We start from the raw sequence: 14,487 nt of genomic DNA, 5'->3' as shown, positions 1-14,487 counted from the left end.
AGGGGAAAGAAAAGCTGTCTACCAGATCAAATTTTAAAAGGATTCTGTTATTTGCTACACAAATATACATTCCAACTTTTACAGCATCCTCTCCAGTCTGACCTTTTCTACAGAAGAACAAGAGATCAACATTTTAAGTCTTCGACTTCGAGGACATTATTACTGATACACAAATGCCTTCTGAAAGCTTCTGCAACTGACAAAAGGTACTGAAGATGACCAAGAGGCCCATGTGTCAGGATACATTTTCTGTTTTCCAACAGCACACAAACTCCTTTAAGGAAAAAAGTAATCTTATCTGGACAGTCCTACTAGCTGGTCACCTGAAGTTTGCAGTAATGCTTGTGGCTGACAGTCTCACTTGGCCCCACTATGAAAGCTTCCTCTTCTTCAAGCTACTGTCCTCCTCCTCCAGCCCCCTCTCGTCCCAGCCTGAGTTCCTCTTTGTGTGGTGGCTCAGAGAGCCACACGTCTCCTGATCCCCCTCAGGGAAGGCCCTGGTCTCCCTCCTGTGGCTGACTGCCTCCCCTTCCTGGGCACATTTTCTCTTACTCGTGGAAGCATCGGTACTATCAGCTGGAGGGTCGCACTGCGCGTGAGGTCTGTGGTTGTTCACAGCAGCTCCCTTGGCGGGGGGCTGCTGCCCGATACTGGTCGGATCCTGGTGCCTTCCGGGGGAGCCTGGCTCTCCAGAGAGAGGCGCTGCTCCGGGATACTGGGGGCTCGAGGGCTGCAGCTCACTGAGGCATTTCCCTTTGGCTTCACAGCCCAAGCCCATCCTCCTAAGTAGTCGTGGGTCCCGAAGCCAGTCCTGAATGGGTGGCCTTTCAGGGTCATTTGCAGTAACAGTGACAGTGGCTTCTTTGGAGTCAGAGGGTGAGGGGTACAGGGAAGAAGCAATAGACATCTTGGCAAATTCACTGTCTAGCTTGTTGCTGGGCACTCCGCCCTGGGGTCTGGACACCTCTGGGGCGATAGCAGGAGGGTGAGTCAGACTTCTCTGCAGTACGGGCTTGAGTTTCAGAATCTTCACTGCATCTTGTCTATAGTTTTTGTCCCAAGTCTTAACAATGGCACCACGCTTCTGTGCATCCTGAATCAGCTGATTCCAATGACAGTTTTCCTTGAAACAAAGAGAAGGAAGAAAATTACATCGCAAAGAAACACTCGTATGCTTGGGAAGCAGAGGTTCCAGCTTTCACTTCTGAACAAATAGTAAGTATACCTTCGTGAACAGATTCTCAAGAATCCATTACTTGTTAGACAAGGCTGAAAGGAAAAATAAGGTGGAATACAGAACTATAAAGCCACACTGCTAGAAAAGAACACTGGGCACCACCTCTAAGAAAGAACGTCCACCATTTTACCACTGTTACTCAGGCCACGTGGTGAATTAGCTGTCATGCAAATCTGTACCAACTGCCGGTAGCCTCATGTAGCTATTTAATCTTCAATTAAATAAAATTAAAAATTCATTTCCTCAGCTGCACCAGCCAGATTTCAAGTGCTCAGCAGCCACATGTGACTAGGGTTAGCATCCTGGACAACACGGACACAGAAGGGTTCCGTCATCCCACCAAGTTCCCTGTGACACTGCTGATCCTAGAGTCTTGCCTGCCTCCGGCCAAGGCTAACATTCTGGAAGAGGAAGGCTTGGTTTCAGAAAGCTCTAACTTTTGAGTGCATGCTGACTGTTCTAGAAAGAGGTCCACAGCTTTCATCAAATTCCCAAAGGCTTCCCAAACTCCAAAGGGCTAAACCATCTTAATCCGCTGAGATAACTATTCCAAAGATACTGTCACACTTTTGTCTCTTTTCTAGAAGGGCTTAAGTTATGAAAAGCACATCTAAAGGGAAAAACAAAACAAAACAAAACGAAAACCCAACTCCCGCATCTCTCCTCTCTTCCTTTTAGAGTTTCCTCAGCAATAAATTGCTTCTTTACAACCATCAGAACTTGGGCCTCTTTAGAAAGAAGAAAGAGAGAGTATGAGGGAGGAAAAAAGACGGAGACTGAAGGAACGAGAAGAAAAGGATAGCTCCCCTTATGGGGGCTCCTGCACTATTCATGAAGGTGGGTAAGGGTATAGCAGTGAAGCTGCATACAAAGTACTGACCTGCTGTGTGACCTTGGTCAAGTCACTTGACCTCTCTGAGCCTGTTTCCTTACTGTAAAGTATGAATAGTATTTTATTTAAATGACTCTAAAACGTGCTTTGAAATAAAATAAAATAAATAAAATGCGCTTTATTTTCACATTTTACCATTTCTGACTTCGGGGTACCTCTTGGCCAGGCAGCAGTTTCCATGTATGTAATCCTGGAGGAATTCATGGCTGGGCGACTACAACCTCTTGACTTTTAGTCAACAAACCACTTTTAAAAAGAATGAGTCCTGGCTCTTGCCTGAAAAATCTTTCCACAGACATCTTCTGATAAGACAATAAAGTACCAGCACTACAACTTGGAGAATGGAGATGAGAAGTTGGAAAAAACCCCAGGACCACAGTGGGGCCCTCTCATGAGACACTGACTGCACAGGGAACGGTTCGAGCGTGAGCAAGGGTACATGGGATGGTGAATGGGGACGACCAGAGTGTTAGTCTGAAAGTGAGATGCTTTCAGGGGTATCTTAGTCTACCTATTTTGCTGTATTTCCTATGTATAAACAAGAGTGGTATGACACTGGGTTGGCCAAAAAGTTCATTTAGATGTTACAGAAAAACCCAAATGAACCTTCTGGCCAACCCAATAAAAATCTGTCGAAAGTCTAAAAGAGTTCTTTCAGTAACTATAAAACAAAAATTCTAAGTGAAAACAGAGTGTCACAATTCAATAGCAGAACATAAAATAATGATGCACATTATATAACTAAAGGCTTCTTGGATTTGTTAAACTATGGTGGCAATGCAGACCTCACAGGGTCTTTTAAAGTAAGTCGTGTAAATCAAGTGCACGGTACGGTGACCGCATGCACCAGGAAGGTGCATGTAAGCAGTACCAGGCTCAGATCTCCGACTCAGGAGAGCTCTTGAGCGTCCTACCCTGTGGCTGGAACGCAGATGTAAAGCAGATGGCCTTGCTGCTATTTCTGCCAATTCCACTGCACCTGAACTTGCTGTTTAATCCAATCCCTAGATCACAAAAACAGCTCTGAGAAGGGGCTATTAGTCTTGATTTCTCAGAGGAAACCAAGTGCCTTAATCACTGATTCCACCTCCATAAGGGAAACTGGGCTGAAGAACCAAAAAAAAGGAGGCTGGGGAGGGGGGAAGCCCAAGGACAAATACGTTAAGTTGGATTGCAAACTCCAAATGATAAACTGGAAGTTTTTCTATTCTGTTCTGTCGGTCTCTTTTTGTCACACTGGCTTCCCAGAGTGAAGATAATAACGTCTATACCGCAGCTAGACATCAGTGGTCTTCAAATCTGCGTGACGGTGACTCTGGGGCTCACAGAGACTTCCTCGGGGGGGATGTGAGCACGTTTTCTGGGAATCAATTTCCAAACCTCAGCTTCCAAACCCCAGTCCCCTATGTCCTCCTGGGGCTTTTCTGCCCTTCCACTCCATCCTTCACAACCACCACAACTCTCACCTGTCCCAAATCTGACCACAGGGCGCACGGCTAGGGAAGGTAAACATGCCTGGGTGTCAAATAGAGGGGGTGGTAAACAGAGGGGTGCCCATGAAGGCTCCTGCAATCAGGGCATCTAAGAGACACAGCTCTATAAACATTTTACTCTTCTGGTTTGAACATTATCAAAATTCAACTGTGTGAAAGTAATTGTTAATATGTTACTCAACTGACAAGATTTCGTTCGTTAATACTCAGATCCTTACGGTCACAGGAAAAATAATTTTTTAAAGAACTCTCTGAGGTAACTATAGATTCATAGGAAGTTACCAAAACAGTAGAGGTTCCACGCACCCTTCACACAGTTTCCCCAAATAGTTATGAAAACCAATTCTTTAAACTTTCAAATTTACATGTAAATTTTTTGTGGCAGAAAAGCCTAATAGTCATATTAACAGAAAGGCTTTTAATTATGAAAATATATAAACTACCCCCACTGAATTTTATCCTAAACAGTATAAATGGCAATTCAATTTTAAAGAGCAGAAAGAATAACACTGCTCTCTATTCCACTGGATATACTTAAGAGTGGCATAATGGATTTATTTTTAATAGCTTTATTTATTTATTTTTATTTATTTATTTATTTTTTGCGGTACGCGGGCCTCTCACTGCTGTGGCCTCTCCTGCCGTGGAGCACAGGCTCCGGACGCGCAGGCTCAGCGGCCATGGCTCACGGGCCCAGCTGCTCCGCGGCATGTGGGATCCTCCCAGACCGAGGCACGAACCCGTGTCCCCTGCATCGGCAGGTGGACTCTCAACCACTGCGCCACCAGGGAAGCCCAATAGCTTTATTTTAAAATGTCAAATATTTACAATACGTTAGAAACAAAATCTTTATCAACACTGAACGATGAAAAATTTTCAATATAAACTTAAAAACGGAGGATACACAGCTTTCAAACATTCTTTCAAGGGGGTACACAAACAACGAAGGTTGAAGACCAGAGATCTAGGTAAGAGCTGAATGAGAAAGACTGTATTTGAGCGCCCTCTGGTGGAACTAACCAAAACAAGGGAAAAACCTACTGAGTTGGCACCTCTCCTGAGATAAAACAATGACTGTTAAATACAGAAATTAGGGAAACTGAGTTATTACACCTAATGAGACAGGCAGCAAATATATGCTTTATCCAGCTGTGATTCACCAAATTAAGCTGTACTATTTGTCGACTACAGATGTAAACTTGCCCCTTCTTCTAGAGGAGTATCTGTACGGATGGACGAGCTCTGATGCCACTCACCCCTCAAGGGAAACAGCAAGCAGTGCTGCTCTAAGTGCCAAGACAGAAATGAAGATCCAAGCACTTTCCTGCAAATTCCCCCTCTCTCTGGCTTGCTAGGCTAAGAGCCACATTTACTGAGTGTTTACTAAGTGCTAACCAATCTTCTAGCACTTTACATATATGGGTTTACATGTCTTCTTAACAATTCTACGATGTAGATACAATTTTTTTTAAAGGTCATCTTGAGAGTACACTACGGATACCTACCTGGGTCTTGGCTAAGAAAGGGTGAGCGGTTTAGGCATTATAAAAGCTCCCAGGAAGAAGCAGCTGGAGGACATAACAGCCAGGGGGAAGAGGCTCATTATTGTTTGTAGCCTCGAAATCATTTCCACTTTGATGAAAAATAAAAACAAAACCTCAACCCGGTATCAGTCATGATGAGCAAACTCTGGAGTTCTCTGGTCCTTTAGAATGTACCTACCATCAGGGTCCTCAAATGTCCCAGGATGAAGAGGCTGTACTTGGCTCGTGTGATGGTGACATTCAATCTCTGCAAACTTGCCAGAAACCTAAGCAATAGAAGGAAAAAAAAAAAGTTACTTCTTTCTTCAGAATAACTCGGCATGTCAGTGTAGGTGAGACACAGGCGTTTCAGACAGCTTCTCTTGGGCTCCTGCTTTAAGGTCATGGTGCAGGACCTGGCACAGAAGCAATTCCCATTAAGGACAGCAAACAAACAAGATGCCCAGTGCTTTCCTTCAAAGTCATGCATCTGTCTGTTGATTTCCTATTTTGACTGGGATGAGATACTGGAAATTTTAATGGTATGATTTTTAAGCCTTAAAAGATCCTAAAAATATGATAGTAGATCAATTATGACAAATACCATGGAGAAGAACATGCCCCTGCAAAATATACTGGATTCAATAATCTGTTTCACTCTCATCAAGTGAAAAAACAGATTCACACTGTGACATGGGTTAATACACAAGGTACCAAGAGAAGCAGACCTAACAGTGGATCAACTTCACAACTTAAAAAAGAAACCTTCACGGTATTACTCAATTTTTTATATAAGAAAATAAAGCAAATGATGGTATTCTCTAACAGTGATTAAAAAGATCTAACTCTGGATCATAAACAAGCAAAGAATCAATAATGACAGTTACCCACCCAATTGAACCTTGCATGGCATTTGCTCTGACACATGTAACAATAACACAATCTTTCTGACGACCCTGGAAGCCATCCACGGTATCTACTTCTGCTGGCCTATTTACGAAAAGAGAAACATATTTACTGAAAAAAGATAATTATTAAATATACATATTTATACAGTAGTATTTCTTACTTTTTTAATGCTATCTTTTTAAACTGGAATAGAATTCACGTAACACAAAATTCACCATTTTAAAGTACACCATTTGGTGGTGTTGAGTCCATTCACTATGGTGTGCAGCCATCACCGCTATCTAATTTCATAGCATGTCCATCACCCAGGAGAGAAGCCCTGTGCCTGTCAGCCATCAGCCTCCATCTCCCCCTCCCCAGGCCCTGGCAACCACTGATCTACTGTCTGTCTCTATGGACTTTTCTATATGGGAAATTTCATATAAATGGAATCATAAAACATGGGACCTTTTGTGTTGGGCTTCCTTCACCTAGCATAATGTTTTCAAGGTTCATCCGTGTCATAGACTGTTAACTGTACTTCACTCCTTCCACGACTGACTATTCGCTTGTACAGATACACAATTTATTTTTTACCTATGTACCATTTTTGGACATTTGGGTTGTTTCCACTTTTTGACTATCATGAATAATGTCGCTACGAACATTCATGTACAAGCTTTTGTGTGAACCCTTTCTCAATTCTTTCAGGTATGTACCTAGGAGTGGAACTGCTGGGTCACGTGGTAATTCTATGTTCAACTTTAGGAGGAAATGCCAAACTGTTTTCCACAGTTTCTCACCAGCAATGTATAAGTAATCCAATTTCTCCACATCCTTGCCGAAACTTGTTTTGTTTTTGTGATGACGGTCATCTTGGTGGGTGCGAAATAGCTCCTCATTGTGGTTTGATTTGCATCTCCCTAATGACAAATGATGTGGAACAGCTTCTCATGTGCCTGTTGGATTTTTGTTTATCTTCTTTTGAGAAATGCTATTCACATCCTTTGCCCACTTAAAAAGTTAGACTATCATTTTATTAAGTTGTATGAGTTCTTTATATATTCTGGATATGACTTGTCAGATAAATATTTTTCAAGTATTTTCTCCCACGGTGTGTGTTTGTCTTTTCACTCTTTTGATAGTGTGTCCTTTGAAACACATAAGTTTTTAATTTTTACGAAGGCCGATTTACTTCTCCTTTGGTTACTTGTGCTTGGGTATCATATCTAAGAATCTGTTGCCTAATCTGAGGTCACATAAATTTACCTTTGTTTCCTTATAAGTTTTATAATTTTGTCTCTTAGACTCGGGGCTCTAATTCATTTTCAGTTAATTATTGTACACAGTGTGAGACAGGGGTCTAAATTCATTCTTTTGCATGTGGATATCCAGTTATTCCAGCACCATTTGTTGAAAACTACTCTTTCCCCAACGAATAGGCTTGGCGCCCTTGTTGAAAATCAACTGGCCATAAACGTATGGGTTTATTTCTGGAACCTCACTTCTATTGTATTGGTCTATAGGTCTACCCTTGTGACAGTACCAGTGTTGATAGCTTTGTAGTAAATTTTGAAAGAGGGAAGTGCGAGCCCTCCAACATTGTTCTCTGCCAAGCTATTTAGGGTCTCTTGCACTTCCATGTGAATTCTAGAATAAGCTTGTCCACTTCTGTAGAAAGAGGTCGTTGGAATTTTGGCAGAGATAACAATGAATCTGCAGCCCAACCTGGGGAATGGCGCCATCTTAACAATATTAAGTCCTTCCGATCCAGGAACGTGAAATGTCTTTACATTTACCTAGTTCTTTAAATTCTTTCAGCAACGTTTTGTCCTTCTGTGTATGAGCTCACACTTCTTTGGTTACATTTACTCCTAAGTATTTTGTTCTTCATGATGCTATTGTAAATGGCATTTAAAAACTTTTCCTTTTCAGATTTCTCTATAGTGTACAGAAATACAACTGATTTTTGTATACTGATCTTGTACCCTACAACTCTGCTGAACTTGTTTATAAGGACCAGTAGTTTCCATAGATTTTTTTAGGGTTTTCTATATGTAAGAGTATGCCATTTGTTTTTTGTTGTTGTTGGTTTTGTGTTTTTGGAATTTTTTTTTGGCCACACGGCGTGCAGGATCTTAGTTCCCTGACCAGGGATCAAACCCATGCCCCCTGCGGTGGAAGCATGGAGTCTTAACCACTGGACCACCAGGCAAGTCCCAGATCATGCCATTTGTGAAGAGACACTTTGACTTCTTCTTTTCCATTATGGATGCCATTTATTTCCTTTTCTTGCTTAATTGCTCTGCACAGAACGTCTAATACAGTGCTGCACAGAAGCAGTGAGAGTAGGCATCCTTCCTGATCATAGGGGGAAAGCTTTCAATCTTAGCATCAAGTATGATGTTTTAGCTGTGGGCTTTTCATAGATGCTCTTTATTAGGTTGAGGAAGTTCCCTTCTATTCCTAGTTTGTTGAGTATCTTTATCATGAAAGGTTGCTGCATTCAGTCCAATGTCTTTTCCACATTTATTCGGATGATCATCGTGTGGGGTTTCCCCCTTTAATATGGTATATATCACACTGACTGACTTTCATATGTTGAACCAACCTTGCATTCCTGAGATAAATTCCACTTGACTGTGGTAAACAATCCTTTTAATATGCTGTTGAGCTCAGCTGCCATTATTTTGTTGAGAATTTCTGCATCCATATTCATAAAGGATATTGGTCCATAGTTTTCTTTTCTGGTGATGTCTCCATGGCTTTGGTATCAGGGTAATATTGGCCCCATAAAATGAGTTAGCAAGTCTTCCCTTCTATTTTTTGGAAGCATTTGCAAAGGACTGGTGTTAATTCTTAGTGTCTGACAGAATTCACCAGTGAAGTCTGGTCCTGTGTTTTTCTCTGTTGGAAAGTGATTACTAACTCAATCTCTTTACATTTAATAGGTCTATCCAAAGTTTCTGTTTTTTTCTAGAGTCAATTTTGGTACTTTGTGTGTTTCTAGGTGCAGAAACTTTTGAGTTAATGCATTTCCAATATTTAATTTTTAATTTTACTGTTGAGGTATAAAGGAGACAAAAACAAGATCTTCATCCTATACGTGAAGGCACTAAAAGGGTTAAATAATTTATTCTAAGTGAAATGTGAATACATGATTCTCAGTAGAGTTAGAATTCAGATAACAAGTCACCCAACTAAAGGGAAAGGCCTGAAGAATTTCTCAGTCACTTCCATTGTCAAGTGTAACAGTGATGACATTTGAACTGGCAGGAGGCACTCCATCTGCAGGGGCTACAAGTGTAACCACACTCCCTCCCAGCACAAGTCTATGGAGCCAGGGTCCTAGTCTCCTTGTTCTATACTACCAGGGTCTAAGACCACTCCCTAGAGTTAAGTTTCCTTTTCTTCTTTCCTTCTATCCCCTCTTTCTTCATTTTAATTCAACAGAAAAAGTGGAAATATCTGTAAAAATAGAGATGCCTCACCCTTTTCTATCAAACTCTTTGTCCAAATCCTTCTGAATCATCATCTTCTGAGCCTTGTAATGGGTTATTATGCCAACGTTTCGGTAAGTAAAATCCCTTTTTTTGTCTTTCATAAGTTTAACTAGTTCCATTACCAGTTTTATTTCTTGAACATTTACATATGAGCTAAATAAGACAAAAACAAAAAATACAACACATCAAAACTAATAGCAGTCCAATCGCTAAGTTAAGTTCCACTTTGTTTTCCACTACAGTAACGTGTACACAGGTAGGTTTCATCTTTATTCAGTCAGCAGTGATTCAAAGAGGCTGTCATAATGACCATTAATATTGTACATATGGATAAATATAAAAATAACTGCCCAGTGAAACACGAAGTTGTATGAGAGAAAAGAGGTTGGGGTTAAGTGACGTTAAGGCACCAGTTTCTTCACTTATTAAAACAGGGATAGCCACAGTGAGAACGAAAGTATTCATAATAATAATGAAGGTATGACTAATGAATAGCCAACACTAAGGATTTACTATCTTCCCAACACTGAGAAAAGTGCTTCCGATGTACTACCTTCCTGCATTCCCCACCACAGGCCACGCAGATCATGCACCACATGACCGAGAGGATGGCAGCCACACAGACTAAATGTGACCCAGCCCCCAGAGATGAACAAACACGGGGCCCTACAGCAGGATCACGTCCCTCTGTCCTTGCTGGCTTCATCCTGCACTCCCAACTCATCTCCCGAACTACAATGCGTTCCAATGCGTTCCCTCATCACCATACCAAATGCAACACGTGTGCACACTGGAGGATGCCCTGCACTCGCACCTTTATTCCTGAGGCTACCTTATCTGTCTCACCCTAAAGGCTTAAATACTCACTATTCTAATTTCAAGACTTACTATACAGACAACCCAGTCAGCTAGCTTTCTTTTCCATACCTGCAATCTTTATTTGGTCACCTCTCAGGCCAACACTCTTCTCATGACCATCCATCCCCATAATACTTACGTGGTAAACTCTCAATCCTCTGCTCCATTCCAACAGACCCCACTACAACCTCCACAATCCCTCTGGAACAGCAACCCCCCAGCCAACTGCTCCGTATTTCTAACTTCTTCACTGAGGGGCCCCTCCCTCCACCACTATTAACTAATATCTTATTCTCACGGAGGACACCACTTGCTCTGCAGCTCTCTCCTGATGCAGAGGTGGAATTTCTATTTCTTCATACGTCATGATACAGGGGTGGCATTTCTATCTGTGCTAACAAATGCAGCCTCCGGGCTCCTCCTCTATTCTCTCACAAGAAGCCCTGGCTCCTCTGAGGTGCTTCCTAATTAGCAACCACTGCTCCTTTTCGCTGTCATTCACAAACCACCTGATTCACAATCCAACATGCTGAAAGCATTGTCCACCCTCTGCCTCACACCTTGATTCAACTGTATCTGTACTTATCCGTCACAACACTTAACCCAACCGGAATCATTAATCACCACGGTGATGGCCTGGTTAATGTCTGTCTCCCCTGTTAGACCACAGCAGCGTTGCGCTGGGGCCACGTCTGTTTTACTCACAGCTGTGATCTCAGCATGGATCTACTGAAGGGCTGACCGCATGTTAGGTAACATAACCCCCATTACCCAGTTAAGAAAAAAAAAATCAAGACTGAAATATATAAATACATCAGTAATTTATGATTGAAAAGGTGAAGTTATCAACCCAGCTAAAAGAAAATGATTGTGCACTGGCACTAGGCAGAGAGATTTATATGGAAAATATTTTGAATTTAAATATAAACAAAAACAATATAAAAATTCTGGGACCATCAGTGGGGACTGAAGAAAAAGGAGGACGTACTCATTATCCCGCTTTTCTGAACCATCTCCAACATCAAACACGAGGTAGGGCTGAAATGGCCAGTCAGATGAGCACCGAATGGCCTCTGTGATTCTACAAAAGAGCAGCCACGACTTAGAATGCAAGTCAAATTACAAGAGAAAACGTTTTAGAATTATTATTACCATTTGTTCTTTCTGGGGAAGAGAGCAAGGGAAAGTAAGAGGACAAGAAGGACCTTCTTTTTAAATAAAATTAAATACTTTTAAATAACACATTTTAGTGAAAGGTAGCAAGTGAATTTCATTTCTATTCTAGTACTAGGGAGAATGACCCATGTAATTAAAATATAACAATCATGATTGGAAAGTTACTCATACTACAGTAAGTGAAAAAAGCAAGCTACAGAATACTATGTAGAGCATGGTGTGCTTTTTTTTTCCCCCCCAAAAGAGAAAAAGTAAAAAAAGATGTGCATAGTACAAGGACTGGAAGTAGATATAACAAAATGTTACCAGTGATTACTTCTGGGTAGCATAAATAGGGGTTGGGTTTTTCCCTTTCTTTTCGTTTATCTGCATTTGCTACAATCAATAGGACTTTTATAATTAAAATTATTAAACCTTTATGTTTTTAATAACAAGACCTAAAAGCACAACAAAAGAGCTATTCTTCCTGAGCAGCCAAACCTACAAATAAAACAGGTGAACACATGCAATGAACAGAACTCACCTATTTGTTTTCAAGTTCCTGTTATAAACGTAATTAGAAGGGAAGAGACATATGTCTGGGTGCATCCTGTACTGAACGGTGAGCTGTAAGACAGGCAGCCTGCCAATCACGTTGTGCTTCACGTTCTCTTCCAGAAGTTTGTAGAAGCGGGCCATCATCGACTGGTCGTAGCCATACTCCTGGGCCTTCTGAAAGGAGGAAAACAAAGCAATAATCTCCAAGAATTCATTTGTACTTTTCCCACTATTAAAAAAACAATCGCCGAGCTCTAAAATGTATTAGAGGTATTGCCAACAACCAAAGATTCAGAGAAAGAAGATGTTTCCAACTCCAGCCCTAGAAAAGCCATGCAGCTTGACTACAAAAGTTAAGGTATTTTCTCCTTATTTAGAAAACCCACATACTGCTTATGAATGAGATGTGATCTTGTGAATGACCACAACTGTCGCTATTTTGGTGCTAACAGGGGTCACCTGAAAGAATCGATGATAAACGCAGCAAAGAACTGTAACACAGATTTTAACAATTATTTCTGGGCTATGCTCTCATAACTAGAAATAATGAATGTCATTGTAAATAAGCCTCTGAAAGACCAATTTCTTCATCCACCCATCATATACTCAGCAGCTAAAACTTGGGGTGCTGAGAGTCTACAGTGAATAAGATCAAGTGTCACAGAACTTGCATTCTAGTGGAGGAGACAGGCAACTAAGTTGATTTCATAAATCCAAGAAAGGGTTACAAACCTGTGATCTGAAATACAGTGACTTAATTGACAAACGAAGAAAACTGTCTTAATGTTATCACGGTCGTGCCTTGGGATATACTTTTCAATGGTAGCATCATATCAAGATTCAAAAAGTATTATATCTTAAATAATCTAGAAGCAAACAATGTGCTCTGGAAAACCCACTAAGATGATGCAATCTTTATAAGTGATGTTGACAATATGAGCATTGAAGATGTACGTGCAAAGTTTTAATAAACCTGTTTCACAAACTATCAGAGTGGAGAAAATAGGCATTACTTCTTATTTGTATTATTCATATATGTGATTATTTGCATATGTGATATTAAATAGGTTTGTATAATTAAAGAGAATATTTTTAGTAGACACTTAGCAATTTCATCTATACCCCCCCAAAGTTTATCTATTCAAGTTATAGCTAAAAAAAACCTCATTTACTTCACTCTGGGGAAAAAGAAAATGGTTTATATGAGGTAACACAACTACTTCCAGAAAAAAAACTAGTCCATCCTACAAAATGATGGAGATTTTAATGTTTTGACATGAACATATATTCCTGATCTATTTACTGACTGGAAAAAAGGTAATTTGGTAGAGACTGATTCTGCCACCTTTAAACAAGGTCAAAACCTACATACATATACACAAATTTATACATTCCCTATAACCATCTGACATTCTGAATTTAGTAACTTATTTACTGTCTGTTACCCTCTAGAATGTCAGCTTCATGAGGGCAGGGATTTTTGTCTGTTTTCATCACTGTCATGACACCAGAACTTAAAAACAGTGCCGGAATTAGCCTGGCACTCAATGAACACAGACTGAAAAAAAAGTCAACACGCACATGCCCACAAACAGTTCAAATACTCACTGAACTGTTCATAGTAATTATCCCCAGGATTAGAAAGGCATGTTGAGAAAATTAACTTTGTAATTATTTTCTGAAATTTTCTCAGTAAGCCTCTATTTATTTTTGCAACAATAAAAGTCCAAATGGATTTTTCTCACTTCTGCTGTTTTTAATCAATCACCAAAGTAGACAGTAAAGTTGAGGCCTATCGACAACCCTTTTCACTAACCACAGGCTAAGGCCCTTCAGGAAGTTAAATGAGTAGGTTTCTGAAATACCGCATTATTCAAAGAATGCAGGGCACAGCTGGCTCCTCCTAGTTGTCCACAAGCAGAGCCCCCTGCAGCAGCTCTGCCCTATGGACGAGGTTTTCACTCAGGGACGCGGGCATTCCTAGGCTACTCCCTTGAACAGTCACGCACGAGTGTTCAGACGTCAAAGAACCGCACTATCATTTTGATGATTCCAAAGTCAAAGAACAGTAGTAACAAAAACAACTTGCTTTCTTTCCATAACGTAACAGAAATGCTGTGAAAATGGTCTGTTCTCTGGGACTGTTTATGCAGCCACTACTCTCTATTTGTACAAATAATCTATGTATCAGTAAAATGCTCAAATTTCATTAAATTTCAAAACCATCATCTAGACCTATGAAGATTACCCAAAACATCTGAATCCTGATTCTGCTGTGCATTTCTAGGAGCTATCTTTAGTGAGATTTAAGAAGCAAAGTGAAGGGGACCACAACTTTGGTGCTCATCTTCCCACAAGCACAGCCCACAACCTCTTTCCT

At 40.8% G+C, this 14,487-nt stretch overlaps 1 protein-coding gene across 3 annotated transcripts in view; it reads right to left on the bottom strand.

Annotated features, from left to right (window-relative positions):
- Window positions 1-354: 354 nt before the first annotated feature.
- The window catches only part of SETX (senataxin), a 78,570-nt gene continuing 64,437 nt past the window's right edge, over window positions 355-14,487 (bottom strand). For 2 of the 3 annotated variants that reach the window (XM_082657085.1, XM_082657084.1), the window contains 6 exons: window positions 12,094-12,281; window positions 11,383-11,475; window positions 9,525-9,689; window positions 6,037-6,135; window positions 5,345-5,432; window positions 355-1,123 (listed from right to left, as the gene is read on the bottom strand). In XM_082657085.1, the coding sequence (XP_082513211.1) occupies window positions 371-1,123; window positions 5,345-5,432; window positions 6,037-6,135; window positions 9,525-9,689; window positions 11,383-11,475; window positions 12,094-12,281 (1,386 nt within the window). In that variant the 3' untranslated portion in view covers window positions 355-370. The remainder of the gene's footprint in view (window positions 1,124-5,344; window positions 5,433-6,036; window positions 6,136-9,524; window positions 9,690-11,382; window positions 11,476-12,093; window positions 12,282-14,487) is intronic. The other variant, XM_082657083.1, reaches the window with a different exon arrangement.

This window comes from Grampus griseus (genome assembly GCF_964374135.1).
Source record: "Grampus griseus genome assembly, chromosome: 6".
In the NCBI taxonomy this organism is placed as follows: Eukaryota; Metazoa; Chordata; class Mammalia; order Artiodactyla; family Delphinidae; genus Grampus; species Grampus griseus.
This window is presented reverse-complemented; position numbering and strand designations above follow the sequence as displayed.